General features: G+C 37.7%; 1 protein-coding gene across 3 annotated transcripts in view; it reads right to left on the bottom strand.

The window, feature by feature from the left end:
* The window catches only part of ofd1 (OFD1 centriole and centriolar satellite protein), a 103,032-nt gene that overhangs the window by 61,457 nt on the left and 24,817 nt on the right, over positions 1 to 16,758 (bottom strand). For all 3 annotated transcript variants that reach the window (XM_060833477.1, XM_060833476.1, XM_060833478.1), the window contains exons 7-12: positions 15,630 to 15,766; positions 13,774 to 13,947; positions 10,869 to 10,975; positions 7,341 to 7,460; positions 4,245 to 4,318; positions 2,162 to 2,253 (exon numbers count right to left, since the gene is read on the bottom strand). In XM_060833477.1, coding sequence (XP_060689460.1) covers positions 2,162 to 2,253; positions 4,245 to 4,318; positions 7,341 to 7,460; positions 10,869 to 10,975; positions 13,774 to 13,947; positions 15,630 to 15,766 — 704 coding nt within the window. The remainder of the gene's footprint in view (positions 1 to 2,161; positions 2,254 to 4,244; positions 4,319 to 7,340; positions 7,461 to 10,868; positions 10,976 to 13,773; positions 13,948 to 15,629; positions 15,767 to 16,758) is intronic.

Here is a 16,758-nt window from a genome sequence, read left to right on the forward strand (position 1 = left end):
CCACCAACCCAACCTCCACCCACGGCACCTTCCCCTGCAACCGCAGGAAATGTAAAACTTGCGCCCACACCTCCACACTCACTTCCCTCCAAGGCCCCAAGGGATCCTTCCATATCCACCACAAGTTCACCTGTACCTCCACACACATCATCTATTGCATCCGCTGCACCCGATGTGGCCTCCTCTATATTGGTGAGACAGGCCGCTTACTTGCGGAACGCTTCAGAGAACACCTCAGTGACGCCCGGACCAACCAACCCAACCACCCCGTGGCTCAACACTAACTCTCCCTCCCACTCCACCGAGGACATGCAGGTCCTTGGACTCCTCCACCGGCAGAACATAACAACACGACGGCTGGAGGAGGAGCGCCTCATCTTCCGCCTGGGAACCCTCCAACCACAAGGTATGAATTCAGATTTCTCCAGTTTCCTCATTTCCCCTCCCCCCCACCTTGTCTCAGTCGGTTCCCTCAACTCAGCACCGCCCTCCTAACCTGCAATCTTCTTCCTGACCTCTCCGCCCCCACTCCACTCCGGCCTATAACCCTCACCTTGACCTCCTTCCACCTATCCCACCTCCATCGCCCCTCCCCCAAGTCCCTCCTCCCTACCTTTTATCTTAGCCTGCTTGGCTACTCTCTCTCATTCCTGATGAAGGGCTTATGCTCGAAATGTCGAATTCTCTATTCCTGAGATGCTGCCTGGCCTGCTGTGCTTTGACCAGCAACACATTTTCAGCTATCACCTCAGTAAACCTTGTTTGAAGTGCCTCCAATGCCAGAACACTTGGTTCTGATATAACATGATAGTTCCACTCTCATGTGATCTGGAGTTAAGAAAAGTGTGTAATAACCGTGCTACTTAGGCTAATGTGGCCAGAACTGCATTATAGCCAATACAAGTAAGAAAAGTTCACATTTTATAAGTCTAAATTCTTCAATTCTGTTAAAGCCAATTCGAGTTGAAGAAACACACATGTAGCAGAACAGAAGGTGTATCTTTCCCTAGTTATGGGGCTCAAGAACTCTTCACAGTATTCAAGCTATGATCCAACTCCTACCTTGTATTGCTTTAGCAAAACTTCCCTACTTTTATACTTCATTCCCTTTGAAGTAAAGGTCAACATTCCATTGTCCTTCCCTATTACCTGCTGAACTTGAATGATAGCTCTTTGTGATTCGTGGACAAGAACTCGCAAATCCTCTTGTTCTGTAGCTTTTCTGCAGTTTTTTTTCTATTTAAACAATATTCAGTTCCTCTATTCTTCCTGTCAATGTACATTAACCTCACATTTTCCTATATTATATTCCATCTGCCAGGTTTTTGCCTACTTACTTAACTTGGTTATATCTGACACAAATCAGGTTTCTGAAAAGCAGAGAGGGTAACCAGTTTTTGGCCTCCTCTTTATTTCAGTTGTGATACTACTTTAATTATCATTCTATCACACTTCCATTAGGATCACATTTTTCAGGACAAAATTGTCCTGTAGAATAATCGGTACTCTGATCTGATCAAGAGTTGCTCCATAAAGTGCAAACTCATGAATAGGCACAAGGCTGTCATTTTCTGCTCTGAAAACTAGCCAGACTAACCTAGATAACCCAGCAAAGGTGCTTCAAAGATTTCAGGAACAGGTGAAGCTAGATGGTCCATACTGCTGCGTAACAGTAGACACACAAATGGTATTCTCCTCTAACAGGACACTGCCTTCAAGTCAAAATGTTGTTCTGATTATGAAGAAGCTATGTGTACTGTATGTCACATACCAAATAGCATATCCCGTCAACTATTCACAACCGTTAGAGGACTGACAATACTCAACCACCTCTTTTTTGCAACACTTAGAACTCAGTGTCTAATGCTGATATGATTCTGCAACCAGACAATACTTATTAAACAACACGAACTGCATCACAAAGAACATTAATGCTCAATTTAAGACCATCAGTTGGGCTCACAATATAACACACTCATGTTTTTGAGAGGCTCCATATTTCACGCAATCACTTTTCATGCAGTATAAATTGGTATTCATTCCAACATCTGGTATTCTTGTAATTCTGACTTGTTCAGTATAAAATAAAATGCCAAACAGCACCTGTTTTTCAGAAATACTCAACTTCTGTAGTACCATGTGACTATTCTAAACATTTTACCTCCATCTTCTTAACTTCAACACGAGCTTCTTGCAGTTCCTCTCTTTTGGAATGAATAATAACAGACTCCTCGTGCAGTCGAGCTGCCTCCACTGTTGAGGGAAATCATCCGTTGGTGACTTATACTATAATGTTTCTGTTACCTTATATGTTCAATTTCAATTTTTTTTATCTTTAAAATGTAGTTGAACAGCTATCTCGGTGTTAGTATTTGTTATCTCATATCGTTACTACAGGAAACCTTTCAGATAATAAATTTTCATTGTAAGAATAGCATATTCACATCCTAGCTTAAGACTCTGTACGTATATGATTCTCCCTGGTTAACCTAGTTGCACTGGTGACGAACTTATCAAAATAAAAATTAAGCACTAATCACAACATTCGAAGCTTACTTACAATATTAAGATAGCTTGTTAAGAACAATTTATTTCACTTCCACCAGGGTTAAGCATCGAATATTCATATTTGTAAGTCTTTTTGATCATACTGGCCATCAACTCCTTAAGTAGCAGAGATCTGTAGTAACCCCACGAAGACATCAAACAGACCCATGCAGGAGTCACCATGATCCTTGGAGGCTGTGTGTTGGGGGTTTATTTTTGACAACTCAGAGGGACGAGGAGGGTGGGGGATGTGGAGAGCATATTTATTTTAAAAACATGGTGGTAGAAAGGAAGTAGAGAGTGCCAACTTCTCAAGCAGTCTCTCCAATGGGAAAAGAGCACCCTCCAATTATAATAATCTGCTTTTCCCGTGAAATCTGAATTTCACTTTTGCCCAGCTGCCCACACCAATCAAATTACAAGCTTCATATTGACCTTCAATTGCATATTCACAAATAGTGACTAAACTGCCAATATTGGTACAAATCTGCATTATGGGAGTGAGCTCAAGAGTGGGTGCGAAGACGGTGAGTTACCCACGTCCCTATATTACATGCCTCCTTGCCAAATACACATTTGGCAGGAGCATGTAATATCCAATGACTATGCAGAGGCAAGAAGTCTTCTGATAAGAAAGGCAACCAAGAGTGAGCAGGCATCCACAAAGAAATGAAAGAACAATAAAAAAATGTACCTATTGTGGGGGCTGCAACTGCAAATTAAATTAAATATAAAATATCCAAGTATGGTGTAGGCAATTACAAAGGCAGATGCCCATGAATAGAAAAGGATTTCTCTTTGCTTTGTGCATCTTTTGGTCCACAAATAGTGTTACAAATGCTATAAATCTTACAGGTTCAGCCCCTAGTATCTCCTTTGGGAATGCAAGAAATCTCTGCAAAATCAATTACAAATAAAAACAAGATGAAGGTATGCAGCCTAATTAAAATATTACTGCAATTAATCCACTCACTATAAGCAGGTTAGTTACTTGTTCATCCCTGATTTCCAGGTTTAAGACAGTGTGCAGATTGAGAGCTGGATTGAAATTTCAATTTTTAAAAAAATTCCTACTTGTCCCAAACCTACTCAATTTTTTGTATTAAAATTTCTTCATTTATTATCTGCAATGTGATAATATAAATGCAAAGATTCATTTAGGTGTTGATAAAATGGTTCACATTGTAAAACAGCAAAGAAGTTATTTTGTATAAAACCTGGATAAAACAACCAGTGAATGCAAGTATAAATAGCCCAAAAGCTACATCTCTTGATTTTGATTGAAGAAAATAAGTGGTCAAAAAAGGTAAAAAAAAATTGTAGTTCAGCAATTAATTGTTTTTCACCAAAGTTTGTTAGACCAGATTTGAATATGACTTGAACAGAGGTAAAATTGACAAGCCAGATACTTCCATATTATTATGTCTTAAAAAGGGCAGCTCAATTCAAGACCTGAATTCTAAATGTTTTCAAAAATTAAGCAACAGCCTTCTCTTGTAAATGGTCTAGCCAGATTGATATGTTACACACTGTGCATTCTGTGCTTAATTATATTTTTCAAACAAGAAAAGTATTTGTAGGAATATTAGAATTCTCTTGTTCATATAGATGGCGTGGTATTTATACAGAATCTACACAGATGTGCAATATTGTAAATCCTGTAAAGTGTAATAAAGTTGCAAACTTTTAAAACAGACCTTCAACTCTCTTCTCGTTTGCTACCACCTTTTCCATTCTTTTACGATGCTCTTCCTGTAGTTCCAGTTGATACCTATGCAGAAGATTGAACTATTTTAGGTAGCACAATAAAACCAAATTTAAATGGAATAAATGTTAAATCTAATTTACAAAAACACTCTCAAAAGTTAGACAAGCCTATCAATATAAAACAGAAATACAAACATTTGTAGTCATGACATTTTTCTAGCAAAGGTCACTTTTACATTTATTATTAAAGATCAGATGAGCTAGAGACAGTTAATTACTGCAACAACTTCTCATTAGGATTCTTCCAAACACTGACAAGCATGTTTACCAGTTATCTAAAGACTGCAGAAAAGTGAAATTTGTCAAATACTTCAAACACTGGATCCTTGCACTTTCTCTTACGCACTTCACAGATTTTTCCATGCAGCAAATTTGGGTAAACAAAATTACACTCAGGTTTGCTACCTATTTTATCAGATTAAAATAAAAGCCAGGTGTAATTTCAAAATGAAAATGAAAAATCATGATCATCCATAAAATACTATCCATAAAGTCATTAACAATACAGTATATACAAAAAGTAACAATGATTTTTCAACCAAATTCCAAAAATGTGAAAGAACAAAAGAATTAAACGAAAATAAAATTTAGAAGTGATTCACATATAATCAAAACTCAAATTCTGGTGTGCTCCTGTTAACACACCTTTAAAATAAACTTTGTTAAGAGATAGGTGTATATAATAATTTGAACAGCAAATATTAGCAAAAGTACATACACCACTTCTGTCTCATTACTGTGATTTGTTTCCACAGGTACCAACAGCCATTCAGTATATTAACCTTTAATCACAATTTGTGCAAACACAGGCAGAGAATAGAAGTAGCAATTCAATTGTAGAGAGGCACTACAACCAAGCCTGTCCTCACGTAATGTTGAAACGACATTTTCAATACAAAGTCATTAAAGAGTGATAAGGAACAGAAATTTTGCTTCAGCATAACCCTTTTCTACATCAGGGACCCCAAAGCTGTCCATCTCAGCTTAAATCAATCCAGCTGCAATGATCAAGGCTCAAACCCCCTCTTGCTCAGCACATCATAAATTTATGGAGAAAGCCACATCAGGACTTAATCCAAAAAAGAACATGCGATCCTCAAATGCATGATGATACATGTGATGCAAGGACCGTGATAAATATTTCCTTGAAACATCTATTTAAATTCACATGATCAAGTTGCACAAAATGATGCACCAATTTGCCAGTGTAAAATATTTCAATAAAGAACATCTTATCACTGTACCAAAAAGAATTCTATTGAAGTAAATTCTCATTTACAAAAATAATGAGGCACTGAGAAATATATTCTTTTTCAAAAAACTATTCTTTGGGCATTCTCATGGTACACTATATTGGATGGTTGAAAAGTGTGGTGCTCGAAAAGCACAGCAGGTCAGGCAGCATCTGAGGAGCAGGAGAGTCGATGTTTCGGGCACATGCCCAAAGCATTGACTCCTCTGCTCCTCAGACACTGCCTGACTTGCTGTGCTTTTCCAGCGTCAACCTTTTTGACTGTGATCTCCAGCATCTGCAGTCCTCACTTTCTCCTATATTGGAGGGCTGCCATGCAACTGTTACAACTGTGGTAAAAATCAAATTTCAACTTCCAACTAATTATTATATCTGAAGCCATTCATGAACTGAAATGTTTTTCAAAAGGAAGAAACAGGGACCTAAGTGGCAATAGTGGTCACCTGACAACAGACTGCAGCAAGCTTTAAGAAATCCATGCAGAATAAATTAAGCTGTATGCCTTCAAATTACAATTTTGTTTGAAAATATCAAAACTAGGCAACTGAATTAGGCATCAAGAGACACAGGTTTTTTTCATTTTAATCAAAACTTATACAATACCTTCACATAATAGGAGATAAATGCCTAACCAGCCAGTTAGCCGGCCTATAAAAGACAATGGAGTTAGACATATACACAATTAATCATATTTCAACTGCTGCTTTTGAGCAGCAGGCGAGAGAGAAATAAAACCAATTAACAGCAAAGACTGGAAGGCACTGAACAAAAACAAACAAACGGCTGATGCTGTGAATCAAAACAAAATCAGAAATTGCTGGAAAAACTCAGGTCTAGCAGCATCTGTGAAGAGAATGCAGAATTAACGTCCAATGACACTCCTTCAGAACTGACTGTAGCTGGAAAAAGGTTAGTATAAATGCTGAAGATGGGATGGAGGGAGGAGGAAAATGTAAACGACAGGTAGAGATGGAGCCCAGAGACAAAAAAAAGCCGATCAGACAGAGGAATCTTCTGCATATATACCACTCTTTTTCTAGATACAATCAATCAGTTCTGAAAAAGTATCACTGAATCTGAAATATTAACTCTGCTTTCTCTCCACAGATGCTGCCAGATCCTGCTGAGTATTTCCAGCAAGTTCTGATTTTGTACTGGAAATTTTGTCTCTCATAATTTCACTCCCATCATGTTGAAGGCCAAAATGATTGAAGAGGCAAGTTGGTGAAAAATGCATTCACCAAGAACTAGAGGATTCTACAAATTTCACTACTGCCAAGAATACAATACACCACTAAACAGCCACAGATTCAATCACAACAATTTAAGAACTCTTAAAAAATAAATTAAACCATATAACCTTTATTCTTCCTGTGCGTACCAGATACTCTCCCTTTTTAAACTTACTACTTTTGTTTGATGTTGTGCTTTTAGCTCTTTCCCTTGAGGTTAGCACATAATAAAGTTCATCTTTTACTTAAAAGGTTGGTAATTTGCTTCTTTTTTTCCTACGAACTAAGTCTTGAGTGAAGTGATAACTGTAGGCTGAAAAAACCTTAAGGTGTGACCTCAACCTGAGGGAGTTAGAAAGGGAATAGAAACCCCTTTCTCACTTGGTCCTAACACAGCATTAGAACGTTGGTATTCTAAGCAAAATAGTTGTATTAAAAACATAAAATAGGAAGATAGTTTGTAACTTTGTATCACAGTTGCTACACATTGAGGGTATATTTGTTCTTTGATTTAACTGTGTCCTTGTATCATCATGGCTTACCTGCACAGTTCATTTTTCAGCTTCTGCTCGTAAGTCTCCTCAATATTTTTCACTGCAAGCTCCCGTCTCCGGAGATCCTCCTCTAAACTCTTGTTCTTTTGGTCATGCAAATCCCGAGTCCTGACATGACAGACAAATCATTAAGGAAATCTGTACCTGAACCCAATTCATACATACTCTCAGGAGTATAATGTCATTACTTGCTATTCTGCAGTCCAATAACTCATTACATATATTTTAAAAGTTAATAATAAAATACAACACATACCTAAAATGCAATATTTTTTATTTTGCAAATTACTTGACTCAATCTTACTTATAAATGAAAATGATTAACTTGGTAGAATGGTAAATTGGATATGTAATTTGTCATTATCGGTACAAGCCAAAGTCAGAAGCGCAAAAGGTTAGCTATTGCATATTTTAGCAAACCATTATCGTTCCGTGCTCATGATTTTGCACAAAATGAATATGTAATCTTGAATTGAATTGAATTTATTATCACGAGTACGAGGCACAGTGAAAAGCTTTGTCTTGCGAACAAAACAGGCAGATCACATAGTTAAACAAAATAGTTAAGTAAATAATAGGTAAACAGCAGCAAACCAAAAATGCAGATACAGGCGAATGCTAAGAGTTTGTGAGTCCATTCAGTATTCCAACGACAGTAGGGTACAAACTGTTTTGAAACCAGCTGGTGCATGTGTTCAGGCTTCTGTACCTTCTCCCCGATAGTACAGGTTGTAGAAAAGCCAGGGTGAGATGGATCTTGGAAAATGCTGGCGGCCTTTCCTTTCCTCTACAGTTGAGAGGTTGGACTTTGAGATTGTCCGGACCAAGTTCACCACACTCTGTAACCGTCTCCGAACCTGAATGGCACAGTTGCCATACCAGATAGTGATACATGCAGGCAGAATGTTCTTGATGGCACACCTATAAATGTTGGCAAGGGTATTCGCTGTCATGCCAAATTTCCTCAGCTGCCTGAGGAAGAAGAGACATTGTTGGGCCTTTGCAATCAGTGCATCCACATGAAGAGTCGAAGAAAGCTTGTTGTTGATGACCAGTCCCAGGAGTTTCAAAATCTCCACTCATTCCACCTCTGTGCTGTTAATGTGTAGGGGGGCATGAGTAACATTCCACCGAAAAGTCAATAATGAGTTTGAGCAGGGTATTTAGAAGGGTAACTTCATTAATGGGCATAAAATAATACAAATATTTGCCTCAACTCAGAGTCAATTTATACCAATTGCACATTTCTACTAGTAGCAATTATAGTTTTAAAAAAAAATTCTAGTAAGTCGGGAGGTAACATATAGAGGAGACTAACAAACAAAACTAATGCTTGATAACGAACTATAGGCAATGCTGATTTTTTAATGCCCCAGAAATCTGTAAAGGACTCCATTTTTTATCTTTTTTAATAACTGCAAATTATAATGCAAAATCTTACAAAATAAAATGTGCTATCGCAATGAAGATGTTTATTCATTACGAATAGAAAAATCCAGCCATTTTGCTTAGCTGTTTATTTTTTGAAATGGAACAGGAAACTCATGTTTACTTTTGTAGAAATGGGAACACATATTGACAAGATTAAAATCTGAATAAACACATGTAAAAGTAAACTTTCAGATGAGAGCGCGCGTTTGGAAATAAACAGGCAGTTTAAAAACTCACTTTCGCACAAATAGACAAGTCCTAAAATTTTAGGCACATACAGTGAGTCAGTATTGCAAATTCATGTATTAAATGCACAAAAGACATTTTTCAAGTGAAGTTGTAGGAGAAGCAAAGCATATCTGATATCAAAAAAAATCTGCAGATATTGGAAATCAAAGGGTGATCAACCTGACATTGTAACTCGGACAGGACTTCTGCCAGGTCAGAAGGAATCTCTGCCTAGCCAAAATAGTACAGAGTCCAGATTCAGAAACTCCCACCCCCAAACCTGGCTCTATCATTTTCATTTGGGGGCATGAGATGTTTCACACATCCATAATTGAGTCATCAGTGCAATTAAAATGAAGCTGCCTTGACTCCAATCGATTTATCTCTCTCAGATCTCTGAAATACCACTCAAGACCATTAGAAATTAAGAAAAAAATTACACCTATTAGAATTCTTTAAGAAATCAGGTATCCTTTGCAGGGGTCAGGTAGCCTTTTTGGATTCTAATCCAAAGACTGCAAATGTGCCCAACAGGTGGACATGCTCTGCAGGAGCATCAACTTGGTGAATCAGTTAAATTTACTGCTGCTCACATTTTTAAGAATAAAATAATTGTACTGTACCTCTCAATTGAAAAGTAACCAATGTTCACAAAGTCAGTAGATGCACGTTAACAGAAGCCTGAGGTTCATCATTATACGATTACTCTGGTTAACTGCTTCTACAACCTATTATTATCCCAAGGGACTGTAAACTCCAAATAGTTACTAAGGCATCGGCTGTCTTTGATGTGGAGTAAGGAATACAAATATTTAAGGAATTAGTACAGAAAGGCAATTAAATGTGTTGAATGAGCTGTTATTATTTTTAATATAATAAAGTGTGTAATAGATGCATAAAACTTTATTTCATCTCAAAATGTCTAAGGTCCACCCATGGTAGATATTGAGTGAATTGGCACGGAGGGGGCAAGAGAAAAAGATGGTGGTTATGGAATCACCAGTCAGCATTGTGTTGTGTTATGGGGTTTTACTACATATGGATAGCTTTGTTTTTTATAGGTGTGGGTAAAGGTACATAGGTTGGCATGGAGAAGTGCAAGGGAATGGAAAGAAGCAGTGTGACATGGAGACATGGGGGATTTCAGAGGGGTGAGTAGGTGGAGGATAGGAGGTAACATGGGTAGGGTACTGAGTATGTATGAGGAGTGGAGTAAGTGTAAGTTTTTTTGTTTTAATGTTTTAATTACAGAGTCCCAGAGTACAGGGTAGCGATCTTTTAAACACCCACCTTGACACTCAGCGCTCTGTGGGTGTTTTCAGACTTTTTCTGGAAGCAGTGTGTCTAAATCTATTTAGCACCCAGTCTTCCCAAATCATAAACTGACCATTTAGGACATTTTCTCCTGAATCAGGTTTGCTGAAACCTCTGCTTACCTAACTCAGGATCCCATTCTCCACAGATAAAACTAGATCTAGTGAGTACTTCTAGCATTTTCTGATATTATATTTCACATTTCCCATCATTCACAGAATTTTGGTTTTGTTCTAATACTCTTGGACTCCCACTTTATATTTGCTTTCTACCTGATACATTATAATCTTTAAGTTGCTTGTGAACAACCATCTCTGCCATACCACCTTCAGAAGCAGGTATCACAAATAGATTTTCAGTCAATCAAGCAGACTCAATGTTTCAATCCAAGGGTGTATCAACTATTGGCAGCTTATAAAAAATTTTAGATTACCGAAATGAAAAAGCACAACTACATCAATGCTCTTCTGGGACTATTTTTTTAATAAGGTCAATTCTAATAAAGAAATATTATTCTTTTGCGAACTTTCCACTTCTACTTACAGTTCAAAGGCTTCAATTCGTTGTCTAAGTTCAACCTCTCTATTTCGCACTGCTTCAATATCTTTCAGTAAACTTTGTCTCTGTATATAGATTTCTTTTTCTTCAATCTGTAAAACGATTGAAATAGAAACATAATTTGTCTGAGAAGGGTCATGTAAATATTATATATGCTCAATTTTGTGACAAACCAATGTGCAGATTAATTCTTACTTTCATACATGTGGATTACCAAGTTTTAAATAAGGTTATGCACTAAATTTTGTCAAAAGTCACCAGAGTGTTAATTTTGACAGTTTCATGGACGGTTTCTCTCAAAGCTCTGGCAAGGTTTTTGATGCTATTCTCTGAAATTGGTTTTAGTAGCTCTGCACCCCATCTGTATGAAGCCCTTCTCAGCAGAGGTGTAAGTACTCACAGGTGCTGGACTTCTTGAGGTATCCAACACTGGAAGCACTTTAGCAGCTCAGCTGCTCACCAGGTCAAGCGCTGCCTGTTAGGTGTTGCCACTCTTCAAACACAACGTGGCAGAGAAATCAGAAAGAAAAATGCTTCCATAGGTACATAAGTGGTACGGCGATACTTCAATGTTAACCACAAGCACACAACGAGGAACCAAATTACATAGGATGAGGCCAAGAATGGGTTAATCTAAGGGAGTGCTATTTTTCCCTTAGTGCTCACAATATCCACAGCTTAATCATGCCAACTATCATGTTGCACTGAGCATCAAAACTATGGCTGTGTCTATCAACGACCCCCCTTCCCGAAGTAACCCATGTCCTCCAATGCACCATCACCCATCCACCACATACCTCCTTATATGTTGAGTTGCCTCCCTTCACAATATTGTGCCTACCACATCTCAATATATTGCCTCCAATACTCATAACTGTCCCACCTTTATGATCTGTTACAAAGTCAAAAAGTGTGTATGGTCACTTTCAGAGAGAGGGGGCTTTTCTGACCTGGCAGATTGTGATAGCACATGTGTCTGTGAGTAGCTGACAGGTGTAGAGAATGCTGAGATTTGATAATATACAACAACCATCTCACGGTTTGCACATTCTCCCTGTATCTGCGTGGGTTTCCTCCAGGTGCTCCAGTTTCCTCCCACAGTCCAAAGATGTGCAGGTCAGGTGAATTGGCTATGCTAAATTACACATAGTTAGGTGTACTAGTCAGAGGGAAATGGGTCTGGATGGGTTAATCGTTGGAGGGTCGGTGTGGACTTGCTAGACCAAAGGGCTTGTTTCCACGCTGTAGGGAATTTAATCTTATCATAATCAAATCATATAATACTACTAATACACAAACTGTCACCTGATGATCCAAAAGATGCAAAATATCCAATTCAATAAATGGAAAATAAGATGTTTTGTTTTGTTTTTTGGAGGGGGTGGAGAGAGTGGATGACGCTAAAACTTAAAGCTAAAAATTTGATCCAAATGAGATCATTACAATGACAGCAATATCAAAGTGACTCAGAAATAATTTGATTAACTCTGTTGATGACAATAAATTTGAATTTTAAAAATGTTTTGATTGTGGTTGAAAGGTATCCTTACAAAATTAATCCATTCAATTACTGTATTGATAAACTTTAAATTGCAGTTACTGTTTATTTTTTCATAATTCAAAAATAGTGACCATTTACAACAACATGGTTCATATAGTACATTCAGCTTCTAAAGTCAACCTATATTTTGTGGAAGTTTCCTTAAGCCCTGAGATCAACTTGTACAACATGATCCATGGAAAATAACTTGCTTTAACTTTTGCTTTTTGTCTCTATTTCGTGTCTTGAATCCAATTCTTTTCCTTCCCTCTCATATGTTTTCTTTATAGATATTATTATAACTTTTACTTCCTAATTCAAGCATTCCACTGTTTACTAACAATTCTGCCATTAAATTGGTTAAATATATATTCCTTCCTTGTAGAAGGCAGATGGTAGCTCATTGTCCTGCCCTTAACAATCAGCTACTAAAGATTGTGGAAAACGAGCAAGAGAAAGCCTTGTGGATGGCATGTACTGCCACACTTTTGAGTAGAGCATCAACTAGTTTCCTTCATTTTCCTGGAAAATTTATGCAATAGAGTTTTATTTCTCCTGGATGGCCGGGTGACTAGAATTGCCCAGCCACTATAAAGCCTTTTCTTACAGATTGCCATACAGGAAAAGATGAATAACGTATCCCATGATTAAACTGCCTGACTGAAATAGAGAACCCCAACAAGTGGCAAGATAAAGACTTCTACAGCATCTGTTTACAATATTTTTTTTTTAAAAAGTTAAAAATCACACAACACCAGGTTATAGTCCAACATGTTTAATTGGAAGCACACTTGCTTTCGGAGCGACGCTCCTTCTTCAGGTGATTGAAGGAGCGTCGCTCCGAAAGCTAGTGTGCTTCCAATTAAACCTGTTGGACTATAACCTGGTGTTGTGTGATTTTTAACTGTGTATACCCCAGTCCAACACCGGCTTCTCCAAATCATGAAAAAACTGCTTTCGATTCTTAGCTTTTGTTTTCGTATGCAGTGCTACTTCATATATATATTGTTGAAAAGTATGAATCATATAATAGATAATGTTTGAAAGTTCTATGTTGGAAAAATTATAAAACAATGAAACTGAAATGTTCATAAAGAGAAAAAGGAGGATGAACAAATAAAATGCCATTTTTAGTGCAACTAATACTTTAAAGCAGAAGCTAGTATTTTCAGACTTCCAGTTTTGTTTATTCCATCAGTACAGAATTAACTCAGGCAGTTTCCATGTCAAACTTGTAAACTTCCTGCGTTATTCCTGACACATACCAGTACTTGTAGAAGCTATGATTCATTCATCAACTCACTGCACAGCTGCTGAATGCATTATCATTCTGAGTGCATCTGAACCTACCTCCTGCTGTTTCTGAAGTCTCTCAATGGCATTCTTCTCTCTTGTAATCAATGTCTCAGACTTTTTCTGGTACATTTTGTCTAGCTTCAATCGGATCTCTTCTATATGCTTCTGTGAATGCTCTTTCTCCTGAATCCGAACCTTAGCCAATTCCAGATCCTTGAAGTGTTGCAACTATCATGATCAAAAGAACTAGTTAAGTTTCGTATGCAAGATAAACCTTCAAGAAAAAGCAACCAAAGCCAATTTTTAAAAATCAACCAAATGTATTATAATTCAGCAGAACTTGTGCAATTACTAATATCACAAGTTCTGTGGATAATTTTCTTTCAAATATGATACAAAGCATTAGAACAAACTATGGAAAGCAACTGTGAAGAAATGGCAATCAATCAGGAATACTAATTTATCAACTTTAGGACAGGCTGAAATGTAGGAAGCATTGCATTGTGTCTTATAGTCAGTTTGTCAGCATTTCTTCCAGAGACGTGCTCTTGATATCATCACTGCATAACATGTAATCTGAGGGTACAAAGATTTCATAGCCCATCATACCTCTGATTACTTCAATTACACTCTACTGGAGTGCTATTAGAAGCAAGCTCCTCTGTTGTAGTCTAATAGTTTCATATTATCCTAAATCTAATCTGAAGAACAGTATATAATAACTATGGTAAATAGGTGTTGGATTCTTTAATTCCTCAATATCCAGGAATAGGTCATGTTACAGGAGATAACAGAAGCATTGCTGTATCAGGTGGAAATGCAAACTCACACTAGGAAGGACTTTTCAGGGCAGGCAGTACTGGGTTCAAGTATTCATGTCTAGCATTTCTGTTTTAAGCAGGATCAATGAAATGCTAAATTGTCAAGGTTTCCGGAGGACAGCAGTTTTATCATGGGAGTGATCCTCGGCACATTTGGACAGAAGATTTAGGTTAGGGAGCAGCATTTGGGACTAAGGAACATTGGAGTCTAGGAATTCTCCAAGCAAGCCTGGGAGTGGAAGAGAATTTTGGTAATGGGGTTCTGGGATACATTAGATTTGAAGGGAACTTTCGGAATCAAACTCTTATGAGTAGATATTTATGCCAGTCAGCCTCTTCCCAAATTTGTACACGAGATCTTCGGCACCATCAAGTAGAATGATATTACATTCAGGTGCCACAGCAATGCAAACTCTCAAATATATAAAAAAAAGAAAATATATTTTATTCTGTGACAACAAACTTTTAATTCTATGTGTATAGGATAATGCTGGACTAAAACCAGTGCAAAAATAAAAAGAATCGGCTCTAGTAAATTCCTACCTTGCATATCAACAGGAGTAACACAGGTACAAAGTCATGGTTCACACAAGAATACTACAATCCTGTTTTACCAACTCAGTAGCTGGATGATTGGCTTTCAATGCAGAGTAATACCGACAGCATGGATTTAATTCCCTCATCAGCTGAGGTTACCATGAAGAACTCTCCTTCTCAACCTCTCTGCTCACCTGAGGAGTGTTGACCCTCAGATAACACCACCACTAATCATTACTCTAGTGAGAGAGCAGCCCCATGGTTCACTAGGACTATGGTGTCTTTACCTTACCTTCTAAGTCTAATTTTGTAATGGATGCTGATAATATTGGAACTGTGCATCAATGGATGCCATCAGTAAACTGCAGCACCTGTTACAAACTATTCCAATTTGCAGGGTGATTATTACTGTCCACTGAATTTCATTAAGGTCCTCTAGTGGTCAAATACCGAGAAAATTAAATATGTTAGCTGATTTAAAAAGTTATTGAATAAAACAGCAATTGAGCAACTAAATGATAATAACAATCACTAAAGAATATGATGTTCGACCTCTTGCCGCATTTCTTCCTGAAGTTGTTCTTCTACTTGTTTACGATATGCAAGGAGTTTAGTTTCCCAGAAGTCCTCTTGTAAATTTATTGGATGAAATGCTGCATATTCTTCATCAATCATTTGAAATTTATCAACTGTAAGAAAGAAAATGGTGAGTTGTTAGTCCAGCAGTAAGAGACCAAAATAGAAGGGAATACCAGAATTGGCATCTTTATATTGTAAAGTTGCTGCTGCTGCAGCTCCAAAGTTTTAAGGAAATACAGAGCATAAATAAATAAGGTACAGTCTGTGCTGCAAGGAGCAACAAATAAGACAAACCCCAACTCCAATCATGTTTACATTTCTGACAGCAGTCAACTTTCCCAACCACTCCAAGACCCATTTGAGGTTGCTTTTACTTTTGGTTATTTGCAACTGAAATATTCATTTCACCACCTACAAACCAGCAAAGCAGGATCCCAAGCTTCAGTTCAACCCACAGTACTGATATCATTTCAATAAATATCGTGTGCAATCATGGCCTTAATACCTCTTCTCAAGTTCTCTGCAGTTTTCAACACAGTTGATGACAATGTTCTCATTCAAAGTGTTGTCTTTTGCAGTCCACCTCCAAGTATACTGCCATAATAGACTAAGCCATCCTTGGCCCTCTCTTCTTCATAATTAGTTTAGGTTAGAATTGGCAATATTAGATGGCAGTGCTTAGGATCTGTTTCTAGATATGTTCAGATTAAAAAAAAAAATCATTGCCTGCCTATCACCACAACTAATGAGTCAAAGCTTTCTCCAGCTGAACATCAGCAAAGCTCAAGTCATCTCCTTCAACTCCTGTCAGCATGTCAGAGACAGTCCTCATCCAACAACCTCCAGTTGTCACTTGAAGCAAAGTCAGAAAGTGCAGAATTTTGCTGTGCTGCAACAGAAACATTGAGCAGGATCTTCTTAGCACCAGAACATAGGCAATAGCAAGGAAAATGTGGAGAGATCATGAAAATGAGATTCTTGATGTTGAGAAAAAAAAAAGTCTGATTTTCCACCCAAGACATTAAGAGCAAAATGAGATTTTTCCTGGCGAGCAGTAGCAGGCCTATTTGCATGCACTTAATCTCATCTTACTTGTCTGCAG

The sequence above is a fragment of the Hemiscyllium ocellatum genome, chromosome 12, assembly GCF_020745735.1.
Source record: "Hemiscyllium ocellatum isolate sHemOce1 chromosome 12, sHemOce1.pat.X.cur, whole genome shotgun sequence".
Classification (NCBI taxonomy): Eukaryota; Metazoa; Chordata; class Chondrichthyes; order Orectolobiformes; family Hemiscylliidae; genus Hemiscyllium; species Hemiscyllium ocellatum.